General features: G+C 45.7%; 1 protein-coding gene across 1 annotated transcript in view; it reads right to left on the bottom strand.

The window, feature by feature from the left end:
• Positions 1 to 16,934, bottom strand: part of RIN3 (Ras and Rab interactor 3) — a 68,449-nt gene that overhangs the window by 47,583 nt on the left and 3,932 nt on the right. The window contains 1 exon segment of the mRNA XM_035327110.1: positions 1,618 to 1,804. Within this exon segment, the coding sequence (XP_035183001.1) occupies positions 1,618 to 1,804 (187 nt within the window).

Genomic DNA, 16,934 nt, shown 5'->3' with positions numbered 1-16,934 from the left:
GTTGCCATGGCTCCAAAGGCTAAAATTGGACTGCAGATGCTCAGATGAGAGGGAGGTGGGATTTTTGAGCTGTGCCCAGCCCTGCTTCCCGGGTCAGTACCGGCATGCCAACCAGTCTCTTCCATTTTCACTGGCGGTGGGAAAGGCTTCAGCTGTGTTCTGGGAGGTGGGTGGCACAGCCCACACAGCACCCGCGGCATCAGCAGGCATTGTCCACTGCTGGTCCCTGCCATGGGACACCTCTGACCTGCCAGCTCGTTTCCTCCCTGTACAGAGCTGTGCCGGAGGAAGGTGTGAGGAGGAGGAACCAGGGCAAGATTCACCCCTGAAGCTGCTCAGAGGTGGGGAACATCCCTGCCTGCAAGGAGTGGTTCCTAGCCTCGGAGGTCAGGGCCGAACATGGCTCTGTCAGTCACTCAGGTCTCCCTCTTCAGTGGGTGCAGAAGGACAAAGATTTCTAGAGCATAATTTGCCTGTCTGATTTGACAAGTTTGGTTTAGGGTGAGGCAGGGCCCTGCTCTGCTGTGGGGTCTCTCTGCCCATCAGTGCCCATGGGGTCATACTGCCTTGCTCAGGAGCAGGCCCTGCACTACAGGCAGCCCACCTTGGTCAGGCAATCCCACCACTGGGGTCATTCAGCAGTGCCAGCTTTTAGCCCTGTGACAGATTTTACCCTGACTCAGCCAAGGGGCAGGCCCACACCTCCTCAGATCAGCAGCGAGTGAGTTCCCACTGTGCTCTGCCATCAGCTCGGTCCATTTGACACCTGCTTTACCTCCTCACCAAGACCCTGTCCCACAGAGCTGGTTTTCTTAAGCAAGCTTTGAGCTTTCCAGGACTCTGCTATTTCCAAATGTTCAGCTTATGGGGACCAAATATTAGTTACTGCAATTGAAACTACTCCCAGCTACTTCCAGAATTTCAAAGCCTTTTCTTCTGGGATTTTTTTTTATTGCTACAAATTTGAGCAGTCAACATACAAACTCTTCCAATGCAATTCCTCAGCCTAGCCTAAGACCTAAGAAAAGTCTCTCTGTTCTGCTCATTTGCTGATGCTGTCATCCACTACACCCCATGAAGACCTCCTATAATCCTGATGGCTTCAAATGCAAGCCAAGGAGGTTCTTCATGATCCTTCTCTCCAGTTCCCTGAGTTCAGGCTACATCTGAGCAACCTTACTGCTCGTGTAATCCCTCCAGAGTTAATCATTGTGCCTAGCAAAGGGACAGAGGTTACCAACGAAAAACAGAACACCACTTTGTACCCATTCTGCACCAGGCCAATGTCTCTGAAAATCTCCAGATCTTGGAGAATTGTATGGCCAGGAAAAGCCAGGAAAAGCCAGGCACAACTGCCTGGTTTTGTGGTGAACAGGATGGCATCTCCATGAAACTACATGCTAAGTAAATAAAAGCAGATAAAATTTCTTGCTCCCCAAAGCCATTAAGTTTGTCTTGTGCCACTGTGTGTGGCTAAAGCATCAAGTGGCAGTGGAAACAGAGAGTGTAAGTTGCTAAACATTTTTGCTTCCACATGAAAAGAAACACTGCTCCCCTAAACAGCTCTACCAGGGACAGGAAATGTGGTTGTCTGAACCAAAACCACTTTGGACTTACCCCTGCTGCTTCTTTGCCAAGTATCGCCCCAGCCCTTTCCTGGTTCATGTTCAGCTGAAGCCAGACGGGACAGGTCTTGATGAGTTTATCAAGGATGCTGATTCCTGGAAGCGAGAGGCAGTTTCGCAGGGCAGTGGCCTGACTGAGATGTGTCTCTTTCCCGTCTTCGCTGATATTGCTGCTGGGGCTGAAACACAGCAAGGGAGTCCCTTGTAAAAGCAGAACAGCAGGTGGAAATCTTTGGGGGAGTGAGGACTGCAAACACACACATGCAGACATGCACACACAGGGCACTTATGCACAAGGAGAGCTCCTTGAGGGGCATCAGACCAAAGACACCGTGCTACAACAGAGGCAGACTGGGCACACAGGTCCCGACACACAGGTAAGACCCGTCCCGAGGAACATAGCCTCGTGTTAATTATACACCCCTGTCTCTCAGACCACAGGCTTGCAAGGTGTTTTTTTGCTGCGGGCTGTTCATTTCAGCTCCTCTACCTTCCTTGCCTGAGCAAGGGTACCAGTGCTCAGGCAAGGCAGATCTGCAGGAGCTGTGAAGAGGCACTGTGTGGTGCCTCATCCCGCTCTTGGAGCCCCTCAGAGGCAGCCTGCCAGCAGTAGCCAGAGGCACATCAGCTGCTCTCACTTTTTGGCAGCCCTGCTGTGCACCCAGCGAGGCTGCCCTTGGGCAGGCTGCAGAAAGGCAGACCAAGGCATCTCGCTGACTAAAAATAGCAGTGAGCGCTCCGCGGCTGCACCACGGGCCTGCGCTGGAGGTGGCGGCTGGTGGTTGCAGTGATGGACGCATCCCTGCCCCTGCACCCTGCTGCCCTGGGGAGGTCCTCCACCTGCACTGCCAGTCGCAGGGCACAGGGCTCAGAGGAGAGGGTGTTAGGCTGCATTCGGCAGAAATTTGTCCTCTACAGAAGAGGTATCGGAGTAATTCCAGGCCCAGCCCTGCAGACAATGCTCAGTTGCTCTGTGCGACCCAACAAGTCCTGCGGGACAAGATGCAGAGGGCACAAACACAGCAAACCCTTTGGAAGGTTTGTTTGTTTTAAGTAAATAAAAACAGATGTATGGGCCATGCTGGGTGACAAGAGAGGGGCCATCCTGTGGTGCCACATTAGCAACACCCAGTCGGACCTTATTCTCAGCTATGGACGAGACATAAGAATATTGAAATTATGCTGTTGGGAATCCTAAAGGTCTGGGATATGCTCTGCTTAACATTTGTGTCCTGATCAGTGAGACAAAGAGCCAATTCTGTTCATTTTTAGTCCCTGCAGTCTAATGACAGAATGGTATCAAATGCTGGTTTCCAGCTGCAGCACTGATTCAACAAGGCATTTATACGGGTGCTTAACACTGCAGTCAGGGGGACTGCTGGCAGTTCTGGTCTTAAGAGCTCTACTGGGCAAGGCTGCAGACGCATGGATATGTGCTCATCACTCATCTGATTAACTGACTTTTAAAGTGAAGAAAACGTAGGAGAACATGCACAAACTGATATATTCTTCTGTCTCAGTTTTGCTGCTTAGATGTCAGAGTTGGAAGAAGCAGGACTCTTGCTTTTGATTTACTGTTATTTTAAGTCTTTCAATTTTCCTTTTTTTTTTTTTTTTTTCAAAAAAAGAAAGAAAGATATGGATCTTAAAGTAGTACATTTCAAACAAGGTCAGACTTAAACTACTAAAAGAGAGTCCCTTCAAAGGCCTAATCTAACACAGCATGCTTAGCCCAAAATTTAGGTTTTGTAAAAATAGCCTTTGAAATCCCCAAACCAAGTGAGATTTTATTTTTTTAGATTTTTTTATTTTATTTTGCAACCCTATATAGACAGCTTCCTTAGAAAATGTATGATCCTCTGCAATCTCAATTGCTGATTCAGAATATTAGCCCACAGATTCATGATTTTAATCAATTAATTTTCAATGTCATGGCAAAGGCAAAAAGAATGAGAGAACTGTGCTTAAAAAAGCAAATAGAAATAACTTTCTTTTCACTTGTGATAAACGCCCAGCTTGTCACATAGGTGAGGAAATTTCTTTTTGATACAACAGCGTATGATTTTAATCAGCATCATCTCAGCAAACATAGAGTTAAACAGTGGAGGGCAGCTTTTGGAAGTTAACCCCTATCACCTCTTGGTTTCTTTCTTTAAAGCAGAAACTAAAAGAAACACCCAGTAACCATGCAAAAAGAAAGCGTGTGCTGGATGGCAACATTCATACTTGGTAATGGGAAAGAAGTAATGAGCTGAAGGAACAGACAGGTGAGTTATAGTGAAATACTCCTTAACACTGTTAGCAAAAGCTACTCCACATATTAGTCACTCAAATGCGAATCTGTTCTTGCCAAGGATGTGTGAAACTGAGGGCAAAAGGAGGCCAGTGCTGATAATGCCTTCCTGTGTCACTAGGAGCTGACGTGCACTGCAGTAGCTCCAGTGATGCTGAACTCCATTACCCATTAATAATGTAAGGGGAAAAGAAAAGGACCAGCAATGCACCAATATGCACGAATCCCATCACCTGGAGGGAACTGAGAGTATCAGCAAAGGCGAGGAAATAATGCAGAGCAGCTTGGACCCAGAGATGAGCTCAGGCACAGCGTTCCCCAGGGGAGGGAGCTCAGCCTTGATGCGGGCAGAGGCACCCAGCCCTCTGCTCGCTCCAGCAGGCACAGCGCCTGCACAGAGCCCTGCTCACAGCAGCAATGTGGGCTTGGCACCAAGGACAACTGGCTGGTGAGGAAAAAGAACTGAACTTGCAAAGCATGTGGATGTGTGTCGGGCTCATAATCCAGGCTTTAGAGAACAGATGAAAACCAGAAAATCATTCCAGATTTAGACATGCAAAATAAAAATTGAAGAGTCAGAGAAGATTTGTTTTAATGGAAACATCCTGTGATTTGAGTGTGAGGGGATTTTCAGTGCAGATAATTAAAGGCAGTGGGTGAGGCTTTTTGGCAGGAGAGGAACCCAGCCTTTTGGGGACCCTCAGGGATGAGAGCCCTGGCGTGGGGTATCCTCCCCACAGAAGCCTGCCTAACCAAGAAGAAGGAAGCAGGCTGTAAGACTGGTACCTGGGGAGGAAAGGACAGCCCAGCAAAATGGGAGGCTGTGATAAAAGGGAAAAGAGAGGAGTCATTAAGGAGGTTGTATTAAAACAGGGAAATTTTAGGCTGGACGCTTCCTGACAGCAGTTATAACAGATGATGGATAAGTTCCGAAGAGAAGGGGGAGAGAACTGCCTTGCCCAAATCTCTTAAAACACCATATTTAAAGCACTAGCAAACACTTTATTGAGCCAAATCCTGTGCTGGCTAAGAAATGGGAGTGAATGACCTAACAGACCTCTTCCAGCTGTAATGCTGTGACCCATGACACACCAGTTGACGCAGTTATGGCACCAGTGCTTGACTTCTTTCCTGGGTGCAGCTGTCACAAAGAGCCAGATGCCAGGCTGTGGGACTGCTTAATCCACCAATTTAATCTGGCTCCATGGTAGCTCTGGTAGCTGCAGAGAGAGGAGGGAGCACAGGCAGCTCCTGGGTTCTTGTTGTGCTGCCAATTGAAGGGATTTGCGGGGCCGTCGTGGCGAGCAGACAGCCTTTGCTATTTCGCTCACTCAGAATTCACACATTGGCTGATTTTGAAGCTCACAGTTTTCAGAAACTACATGCCATTTGGCTAACTCTTTCCCCCTTCTCCCACCATCCTGCAAAACCCTTTGACTGGTACAGGCAGGTGTTCACTTTTGTTGTGTGTGATGTGAAGCTGCAAAGCTGGCCGTAGAGCCACCAGCTTTACATGTTTTATTGAGCTCTTCCGGCAAAGTACTTCTAAATTGCTCTGCTAAATTGAGCTCAGTTGGGATGCAGAGGACTACGTGTTGCATATTGATTGGCAACACAGATTAATTAATTGCACAGTGATTACATGCATACACCTGCCCCAGCTTGGCAGAAGTTATCAGGTTGCTTGCTTGAAAGAAATAATAATGACAATGGTGGTTTGGATTACCGCACAGTGACTGTGCACTGACAAAATGCTTGCTCTGCTTCAGAAACTGAGACACACTTGCCAGCTGAATATTCCCAGAAATCATCAGAACTGCAAGAAGATAAAAGCCACTAAATTTCATGCAGGCCTGGGCATACCCTTGCAAAGGACTTCAGAAATGTTTCTATGAACTTGCTGACACTAAGGGCTTCTGGGCTGTACCATGTAAACTCTGAACAGCCCAGAGGGAGCTGGGATGCACAGGTGTTGGAAATAGCAGCGGTGACTGACAGATGAGTTAGGTCAGAGTTTCCATCCATGCCAGCCCCCACCAGCCTCTGCACTCCTGCACATCTGCAGCTTCTCCCTGCCATCAGAACAGGTCTGAGAAGATGCATCAGGTGTTATTAAATCTGAACCTTAAATCAGAAACTAAATGCTCTGCAGTGCACTGATTACTAATGACCAAGGTCCTTTCCTTGTTTAAATCAATCAGGTATAAGAATTAGCAACTAGTCTTTTATTGTTCCTTATTACTATTGCTTCTGTTTCTCCCTTTGAATATTAGAAGGCATCAGGAGAGAGCAAGAGCAGTGGTCTGCTGTGCTATCCTCAAGGAAAGAGATACTCTGGAATATCTATATTCACGGCAGAGCAGGCACCACACCTGCTAAAATGTCTGCCAGTGGGCTTGTTACTGGGGGAGCTGAAGAAGGACAAGAGACCTTAACTCCACGTACCAAGTGAAGAGCAACTTTTGGCACCAAAGCCACCTGGTACCTGAAGGGATACTGTTTGGTACAAGCCAGTTTGTGTCTGAAGCTCACCTGTGTGGAAACTCTTCAAATGCAGCAATACCATTTACAAAGCACAGAAGAGCTGAAGAGGGAGGAAAAGCTAGAATCTCCTGAAGCTGGCACACCAGTCCTGGTGGAAGTATATGGACAATGCTGGTAATTCCTGAGGCTGAAAGAGAGAGCTGCGAGCAAGGAGCTTCATGGAAGGCATCAGATGAAGGTGCTGAGATCACACACAAAGTCTGACAGAAAACTCACAGCCCTGTTATATACCACATGCCACAACCAGCCCAGCTGGACTCAGTCTGCCACTGGTGATAGAGGCAGATCATTGAATCTGTTTTTTCCCAGTCACCTTCATGCTGAAAAGGGTATGAAGTTCTGAACTAGCCCACTGAAGAAGAAATAATCAGAGTTAGAAGAGTAGCAGTAAAACAGTGCAACAAGGTTTCCTTAGTGAGACCCATTCTACATACTTACCTACCCATGTTTTTCTTGAATTGGTGTAATATCACTTCTGATTAGATAAACTCATTAAAAATCTTTGTTTTGACACTTGTGAATTCATGTGCTGTTCTTTCAGCTTACTGGAAGGGAAGTTAAGCAGTGCCTCAGCTAAAGGACATCAAGATGTATTTTGCTTCCATCTTAGATGTGGTCATTTCTCAATGCCTTCTCTTCATTTTCACAAGTCAGTCCACCTTTGCTCCTTTAATCAGTTCAGAACAAACTAATCCAAAATGGAGGAGAGGGATTCATTTAATTTATGGACATGTGTTAGGTGACCTTGCTTAAGTTTTGTTTTATCTTACAAAAGCTGATGGAATGGAGGCTGGTGTCCCAGATACCTTCTGAGAGAGCTCCATCATCTGTAAACTTCTTCAGTCATTTAATCATAAAACAGAGTATTTAGAAAATGGGAGGGCAGAAAAGTGACTCATGGAAAAATCAAAAGCAAAATAACTAACGCTATCCATCAAAAGTTGATGCTGCTGCATAGTAAATTTGGACTTTACTGAAAGTTTTTTCATAATAGAGCCAAGAGACCAGACAAATTAAACCAATAAACAGAAAAAAAAGGGTAATAATACTAATAAAATAATAAAAAACAATGAAAAAGCCAAAAAGCACTGAGAGAATAAAGTTCTTGAGGTCTTCAGAGATCACACCCAGCTGATTGGCACCCTTCAGTTCAGTTAGAAAACAAGTTTCTTGGCAGGCAGGCAAAATGTCAGAGAAAAGGTATAGGTAGTGCAAGGAGGTCCCTGCACTGCAAAGTTCTGGAATGTATGGAAAAATTGGATAACGGAAGTGTCAATGACAGGCTCAGTGTGTCCCATGAAGCAGGTTTGGCTGTTCAGTAGTCCTTCGTACCTTGCAGGAGGCTTGTGTTACTGGTCTGCCTCGGTAATGTATGCATAGCTCAGGAAGTAGTGCTTCTCAAACTGTGGTCTGCGGACAACCTGTGGTTGGCAGAGCACTTCCTCTTGCTCACTGCTCTCCTTGTTTCCACTCTAGCTTTTATGTCCACCCTCCATCTGTTTGTTCTTTGATCTACAGTCGATGCCCTGCATTTCCCAGCCTCTTCTCTCAGCCTGTAAATCACCATGATTAATAGCCAAGGCAGCAGCTGTTCCAGCTGCCAAAAGGTGAGCAGTAAGGCAAACCAATGGTCTCTTAAATGCTGTCCGTTCCTCCAGTATCCCCTGCACCTCATAGCTCACCAAACATCTCTGTTCACCACTTACTTCACTTTCTGATACAGACATCCTCAGCTTCAGCAGTGAAGGTTTGCACCGTGCAATTGAAGGCTCACTTTGGTGAGCTTTTTGTTACCCACTAGGGATTTCCAAAGTGCCCCCGTCTGTAAATACTAGTGGGGGGTTGTATGCACAGACTGCAGGTATCTACCTCTCCCCAGCTGGACCCCACCTGTATATGTTCATAGCTGTTGGCCAAGTCATCACCCTGTCTGAGAGCTCATCTGCTGTTAAATCACCAGGCACTCACCTTCCTGGTCACAGAAGCCACAAGAAATCACAAAGTATGAGAAAATACGATTATACTCCATGCAGGGATCGGTACAACCACTAGTTGTACAGCTGGAAGATCAGTAATTGTATCAAACTGTCAAGTAATGAACAACCACAATGAAGCAGTGGCAAAACTCCTGTCAAAGCCTCTGGTTTGGTGCTGTCAACCAACCTGAATTGCAGGAGTCCTTTCAAGGAGAAGGAAGCGGTACCTAAATACTCATTAAGTTTCATAGTTTCACTATGCTTCCTAGGCTCATTAGGTCTGCCCCTCCATTTACATTTATATTATAAAGAATTGCATGTGCACAAGAAAACCAAACAAAATGCAAACTAATTCATCTTGCTGCTAATACCCAGGTCAGCTGTACTAACAAACCAGCAGTCCATCACTGACAGCCATGACCCGGGCAGAATAAAAGATAAGAACAAACGTCAAAAATTCCCTGAAGAAGCCTTCTTTCAAAACCCTTATTTTCCTCAGTCCAGACGTTTCCTGCAATTATTAATGTAGAAATTAATGCAGATATCAATGCATGTGAGCACCACAGTGAGCTTGAGCTAACATATTCTATCAGTGCAATGTGACTTAGCTTGTACTGAATTCACAAATGCTACTGTTATCTTTATTTAACTTTGCACTCCACAGTTCGACTCAAAATATCTTATCAACTGTCTTTCTCTTTTTCCTCAAAATATTTTCGGTCAAAATATACATTCCAGCCTTAGCAAATTACCACTTTGCAAGGTTTACTGCTCTTACTGTTCAATAGGCAGTGGCTGTATTAAAGATAAGTCTTTCTCCCCCGTATCCATAATCAGAGCTCTTAGGTCATTTGACCTTTGCCTGTTTCAAACCCAAATTATTCTCTTAGGAATTTCAGCATATCAGCAAAACTGAAGGTTTTTCTCTGTGTGCATGCAATGAAGAATAATTTGTACTTCTGCAAGGCCCTTTCACTGCAAAGAAGAGAGCTTCTGAAATGCAGGACTAGCCAGAAGTCATTTCTGCCAAGGCCAGGGAAGCCAAAGAAAACAAATTTTCCTTAAGAAAAAGCTGCAAAAGTATTTGCTGGGCAATTCTATTTTAACTTCTCTGGAAAGGTTTTTGAGGTGCAGGAACCAGAAACAAATGTTTGGAAGAAAATGAACAATTTCCTAGGCTGTAAGAACAAAAGAAAGTCAGCAACCTTTCTCTCCCTGTGGCGTCAGAGCACTAGAAGGGCCCAGCAGAGCCACCAGCTGGACAGAAGACAGATTAATTTGTTCTGTGCCTTTCAAAAATATGTGATGTGCTGGAAGCACAGATTATCTTGTTTTGACTGAAGGGCCAAGGCTATTGGAGTTTTCACCTCGCCCTTTCCCAGCTCATCAGGCCAGGAAGGAAGAGAGGAATTAGGACCCTGGGAATGTTTTCTCCAAATTGTGTTAACAAGGAGGGGAAAGGGAAATGGAAAATAAAGGAGAAATTCCAAAATTCAAACTTAATTAAGAATATATTGCTATTTTGCTTAAATAGAACCTCTATGTTTCAAATTCTATATATTAAAATGAGTCAAAGTTGTACAACGTGTCAGAGCAAAAACTCCTTTAAGAGTTATAAAATGTTATAAAATTTATAAAACAGTTATAAATGCAATGCCTTTCCTCACCTTGTGAATGAATTTAGTGTAGACATATGAGATACGTGAGATACAAGGCACTAACCACACAGACTTGCATGAAGCTAAGCAGTCTTCCCCTCTTTTAAGAAAGACCTGCAAAAGTTTCTCTCAGTCTTGATTTGCAAATAGAAATGTTAATTTCACCAAGGGAAATAAATCCATTGAACACTCGTCCTGTGATATCTCAAGGAGCAGAGCATGGGCCTTCAGTGTTTCAAGGCTGGTGCCCCTCTTGCTGGGTTAAGGGTCTTCAAACAAGTCACTGATCTGCAAACTTAGTTAAACACAAATTTTTGTATTTTGGGTAAGATTTTTTTTCCAATTTCAGTGTGAATGCATTTCAACACATGGTGCTGTTAGTAAAAAAAATATCTAACTTTATGAACTTACTCTTTGTCATCGTTTATCCTTACTCCAGCAGTTTCAGATTCCACATATTTAATTTTGATTAGGCATTGGAGAAATGTGTTTATTTCTTGCTTATCAGGGATCTGACAGGATCCCTGCCTGCATTCACAGTGATGTGAAGTTAGGGATTTGCTTTCCCAGAGGAAGAAGACAAAGAAGAAAATGACTTGTTGGGGGATTTCAGGGTTATGGAAAGGTGGTGAAGAGTGCTGGTCCCCCTGTGCAAGGATGAGAGAGGTGTTCTGGCTTGCAGGGCTAAGCTGAGCGACCTGCCCTGCAGGTGGGCATGGTTCTCACCATCCTGTGCTGTTCGGACAGCCTGGGGCCGAAGGGCTGGTTCTGGAGACATGTCAGACACCTCGAGCTGTCCCTGCGGCAGCTGGGAGCTCAGCATGTGGCTGCAAAACCTGCCAAGCATCAAGGTAAGTCTGTCAGCTCCCACAGCCCCAGCTAAACCCTCGCTTGTTCATCTAACAGTGCTTACAGCCACTTGGCCACCAGGGCTGTGATATAAATAAACCATGACCCAAAGACTGCGGCTTCACAGCAGCCGAAGACAATCCATAATAGCTTTGCCGTGGTTATGTCCTCCCCAAAAACCCAGTGCTGCACCCACCCTCCTCTCCCCTCCCCTCCTCTCCGCTGGCCACCATTGCGTCTCTGACCTGAGGCAATCCAACTGAGGGGGTGAGAGGGCAGAAGAAGGCCTTGTGTTAGACACAGCTCTCTGGCCCGGCTCCCTACCCAGCTCAGCAAGGCAAAAACAGACATTTGAAAGGGATTCACCCCACTGGCACCAGGGACCCTAAACTAATCCCTGGAGCTGTTGCTTCTCCTCCAGTAAGGCCAGAGATGCTCACGGGTGTACAGGTTCCTAAATCAAACACAACAATTTAGCTCCTAAAGTCAGGCTGGATGAACACAGGTGCGATCTAGATAGCTAGCCCCAGCTGCAACGGGAGATGCCAGAATCTCAGGTCCAGGGACCTACCATGCAGCCCTTGCCACCCGTCCCTCTGACAGGCTGCTCTTCAGAGCCCCTCAGGCAAACTCCACCACAGCTTTCCAGCCCCAAGGCCCCATCCCTGCTGGGAGGGCAATGCTATTAGGTTTTGGTTGGAAAGGTTACCAATGAGCTCCAGTCTAAAGTAACTTGTTGGAGAAAGAATTAGGATGGGAGCTTAGTGCTAAATTACACCAAAATGCCCCGTGTTACATGTTTGTCCTCTGGACAGAAAGGAAAGTGACCCAAAGCAAACCTCCCTCCTGTCTGCTGATTCAGCAGGAGAAGCTCTGAGCTTTGCCTGGTTTCTGTTTTTTTGTGGGGGGTATCATGAGTGACAGATTCCTTGGAGGGAACTCAAGAGAAAACAAAGGAAAGAGAGAAGAGAGAAAAAATTCTTGGCAGGCAAGATGAAAGGTTGGGCCAGGTCCCGGGCTGTCATTTAGCCAAATATGTGGGACAACCTTCTTTTGCCTACAAGTCTGCTAGCAATTTGCAGAACAGCATTGCAGGTAGCCAGCAGGGCTGCCAGTCTCCAGACTGCTATTTTTTGGTCTCTGTTTCCTTGGTGAAGTTTCCCAAGCAGCACACAACTTAACAGAGTTCATAAGGGGTAGCAACTGCTTCCAGTTCTGCCCAGCAGCCACTTTTACAAGACCGAGTCTTCATAAAACTGGCTTTCTCCAGAGGGCCACAGGAGGAGTGCACCTGAGCTGTGAGGACTATATTTGGCAAGGTTTCCCCAGCACCCAAAGGGCTGAATGTATTTATTTGGTTTCAACAAAACACTTGAAATTCACAAACAATTCATTAGCCTCACAAAAGCAAATGGAAAATACTAATTAACATAGTCAGGGAATTATTTCAAGTAGTAAGACAGGTCTTTCAACCCCACAAGAAAGTGTTGTCCCACAGACAAATTGCTGAGAGCAAATGCCAGCAGCCCCAGCCCTTGCAGGACCAGATCTGAGCCAGGGCTGCAGTCCAGCTCAGAGAACAACTCTCTAGGGCATGGTTTCATGCTCCTCTTAATCCAGGGCAATGGCAAGGATACTGCTGAAAGGGCAGTCCCCTGACTGCACTTGCACACACTCCCCCCTCTTTGCTTTTGCTGCTTCTCTTGCCTCAGATTTAGAGGCTGTGTAACCACTAAGGAAGTTGGTCAGCACCCTAATCCAGCAGAAAACTCATCCACTGAAAATAAAAGGCTTTCTGAGAACTGGATTTGGTTTCTGGCCTTACCCCAAACTTAAAGGATGGTTGAGAGCAAGGCCAGGGAATAAATGCATTACAGGGATCGAAGGGTTACTAAGTGAGTGACTATAACCAAATCAGCTCCATGAGCTTGTGCCTCACTTTCCCTTCCTACAGCAGCTGTAGTAAATACATGTCTTCAGCTGGTTGCTGGGAGGCTTCACATTCGTGAAACATCCAGTGATCCTCTCTATACGTACAATGGCTTTATATTAATCATAAAATGTCATTAAGATTAATGAAAAAGCCTTGTTCCTTTTAAAGGTATAATAATGCTGAAAGCAGAAATCCTTAACTTGACCATAAACATATTCCCTGTTTAGCAGAAAGGTGTTGGAAAGTCTGGGAAAGGCACACTGATATGCATGTATATACTCATCTGTTTGAAAAGAGCTACATTCTTCAGCACTCCCTGGCTCGTGTGCATCTAATAGAATATCTATTTAGGAAAATGTGACTAGCATAACCAGCTATGCAGTGCTCACATCTGCTAATCCTTTGCTGCTCAAGTAATCATCTTCACTTGCAAAAAGATTTATACTATTTTGGGTGCAGGCAAAGAGGAGCTAAGCACTCCAAACCTCTCACAGCTGAAACCTCGAGGGAAGCATTACCTTAGCATTCCCACTCTGGCAAGATACATTGATTTAGAGATCCCATTTCTGGAAGTGGGTAGAATTACTTTAGATAGCTCAGAGAGGCACAAAATGGACAAAGGAAAGGCTTGCGGCTATGTTATTTACCATATTGGGTGACGCCTGTTGCTCTATTATACTTGCACAGCTTAAATAACTCTGCTTGCTTGACCACAGCTGCTTTGCAGCGCTGTTTTATCATGCATTTTAACACACATATACACACACAAACTTCACAGCTAAAAAACACCAGCTGAAAGCTCACCTTGTCCCTCCAAGAACCAAGAACCCAAGAGCCTGGAAGGGATTTCTATCTCAGTTTCTCTCTGTTGGAGTTACTTCAGACTGACACCAGCAAAAAGCTCCAACTCAGCTACGTGCACGCCTGGGGATTGCTTCAGTCAGGGGGAGGTTGGGGTTGTACGCGTGTTCCTACACTGTTAAAGCAGATTGTCGATACCAGAGTGCTGCAGGGAGTGAGTGGGGTGCCAAGGGTCTTGGCAGAAAATACAGCATGTGCATAAGCAGCCTTGTGTACCAGCCTCCACTGTCCGTCCACAGAAGATGCCACCCTCACGCAAGGACACACATCTCTACCCTGCATAGGAGCTCAGCAGAGGTTTGACAGCCAGGTTTCAACCCCTGCAAATGCTGTGCACCCTTTCTGGTGGTTAGTCCCCCAGGAGGCCTGCCTCTGGTCAGCTGTCTTCTCACTGCTGCTTTTCTTTAAGCTACCTAGAGCAATGCTGGAGCCTGGGCGTGCCCAGCACCCTTACACACCCTGCTTTGCAGTGTAGATGTACCCTGCCCCTGTTGACACGATTTTCAGATTATTCCCCTGCTGGCTGGCTCTCCTGGAAGTGCTGCCCACATGTTACTGGTGGGTATGCAGGACAGGGCTCAGTAATATACACATACCTTCCAGAGCATTTGCTCTTCAAATTCAAGGGCAGCCCTTACAGGTTTCACTCCATCAGTGCAGTGTTATGACCCCTACAGTCCACGGCTAGTAATTCCAGTAGTTTTGCCCAGCTTTGGGCAAGTCCTACAGCTCTGATAAAAGAGTCAGCGACCCAAGCCATTCCCACTAGGGCTGTGAGGGCATTGCCTCCTCTCATTCAGCAAATTCTGGAGAAGAAAGCACCTTTATTAAATCTCTTATGTATTACCTGTGCCCAAGTTTTAAGAAAGAATTTTTCACATACATCCCTGCACAAATACTAATGTTTGAAGGTCTTTAGCATTATAAAATACACAATGAGCACTCCAGCCCCCCCCAGCTCAGAGATATTCACTAGGGAAAAGAAAAACACTTCCTTCTCCACACACAACCCCATTAAAGTTTGGGCAAATGTAACTGGGAAAACCAAAGATTGGCAGAGTTTTGTTCTCTCCATCCTCAAACTGAACCTCCTGTAGGAGCAAATTATTTCTCCTAAGCCAAAGAGAATTAGTTGACCATCAGGATTTCTACTATAGACTTTGCAGCCTTGAGAAACTGATAAAAGGACCTCCTCCAAATAGAAGAATGTTTTTCAAGCCTTTCTCCTAAACATCAGTGTCATCTTGCCTTTTGCCACCTTAAAAACTCCTAATAAATTTCAATCAATCAATTCTTACATTGCTCTGATGATACAGTGCTGTTACTCAGTTATAGTTCATATCTGGGACAACCGTGGTACAGAGAGGGTAAGATCAGTAAGCAGGTCTTGACTTTTTGGATGATAATTGAAAATAAGCACCATTTATTTAGAGGTCTACTTATTTACTTATCTGTATTGCAATAGCATCCCCAGTCCTCCGTAAGGATAAGCACCAGCACGTTCATTGCTGGTCAGGGCCCCTGCCTCGAACTGGTTCAGTACTCCAAATGCAGCTGAGGCAAATGGATGTGGCTGCAGTGCCCCTGGGGAGAAACCCATTCACAGTCCCACTGCCTTGGGGCTTAGCTCTGCTGTGAATGGCCAGCCAGCCAGAGCCCCAGGGGTGGAGAAGCTGGAGGAGGAGGAGGCAGGTGGATTTTGTACTTGGTGACAAGAGAAGTGACTCTGTAGGGACCATACCCAGCTGTGAGAGGTCACAGGAGCTCCTTTGAACCGTACGAGGCATGTGTGTAAGGGGTGGGTGGGGTGGACAGAAGTTGAATTAAAGGCAAATGAGTGATTCAGTTTTGATCCTACTCCTAGTGAAAACCTGGCCCTAGATGAACATTTACTGTGGAGATTCCACTTTAGTTACCTATGATGAAATACCTGCTCAGCACCACAGAAAAAAAATAATCTGAAAAGTGGGAAGTAATCTAGGACACGTGGTGGATTGTGGACCACCCCTTAGACCAGTGCTTTCTCTCCAAGAATTGATGCTGAAGTGCCTTTTTAGCATGGCTTTGCATTAACTGCTTCCACTGTTTTTTGAACAGTGGAAGATATCCTTAAAGATACCCTTTTGCAGTAAAACAGACTTCGTCCATTCTTCTTTTCTGTTTTGATCCAGAACTATTCTAACCATAGATCTATCTTCTCTGGTAGCATGAATGCTTCACACTGCACTTGGGCAAGTGTGGTTGGTCTTCAGGGACACTCAGGGCTTCCGATGGCCCTCTGCTCATAGATCCATCTGTGGATTCGGTCACAATTCTTGTGACCAGAATTCAGTCAGTCATTCCAAACAGCTGCCTTTTCTTTCGAATGACCCCCCCAAAAGAACTATTTATTTCTATTCCCAAATGCAATAAATCAACTCCCTTCCAAAATTATAATGGTTAAAGGTCTGCGATGGACAGTACGCTGTCCTAGTTTCACTAGCTCACTTAGGTTTCTGTGCTCTTTAGCAATCAAAGCAGGCAAGCACTTAAAGCTCTGGGAATTGAACCTTGCCGCAGCTTCTTTTTCTAATAGACTGGTTTTAAGTATTTAATGTCTGTTTTTCAGGTCAATTTAGAGATCTTTCTGAGTCACAAGCCTATGCTGCTGATCTCTGAGAAACCATCTATATTTAATCATGGATGAGTAAAAATATAGCCCTACTATATTTTTAGTAGGAAAAATACTACAAAATAGACCCTCTCTGAGATATGTGAACTATGTGCACATGGTGTGGCAGGGGACAGAGCCAACCCAAAGCTGCACCAAGCAGTCCCCACAGCCGCTCTCCAGGACACCGTTGAGCATGGATAGCCGTACACATGGAGCGAGACACCCTGCATTCACACATGTGTGCATCTTTCAGCCTATACTGCCTCTAGGTTGGAAAATCAAGAGAGCACGTAGCCATTTAGGACAGGAAGTGAGAAGCTATCTTTAGCTGAAACTGTAGTGGAGAGGAGATGAACAGAAGGTCGCTCACGGCTTTCGCTCATGCCCCCGTTCCTATGAACGCTGGCATGGGACTGTCTGCAATGACAAGGAGCTCCCTACTCAAGGACAAATTTTTGAGTGTGGTCTGCGCCCGAGCTATCGAAGGGCCAGTTACCTTCCGTGCTAGCACCAGCACCACTGCACCAAGTGCTCAAAGCACC

Source organism: Oxyura jamaicensis, chromosome 5 (genome assembly GCF_011077185.1).
Source record: "Oxyura jamaicensis isolate SHBP4307 breed ruddy duck chromosome 5, BPBGC_Ojam_1.0, whole genome shotgun sequence".
In the NCBI taxonomy this organism is placed as follows: Eukaryota; Metazoa; Chordata; class Aves; order Anseriformes; family Anatidae; genus Oxyura; species Oxyura jamaicensis.
This window is presented reverse-complemented; position numbering and strand designations above follow the sequence as displayed.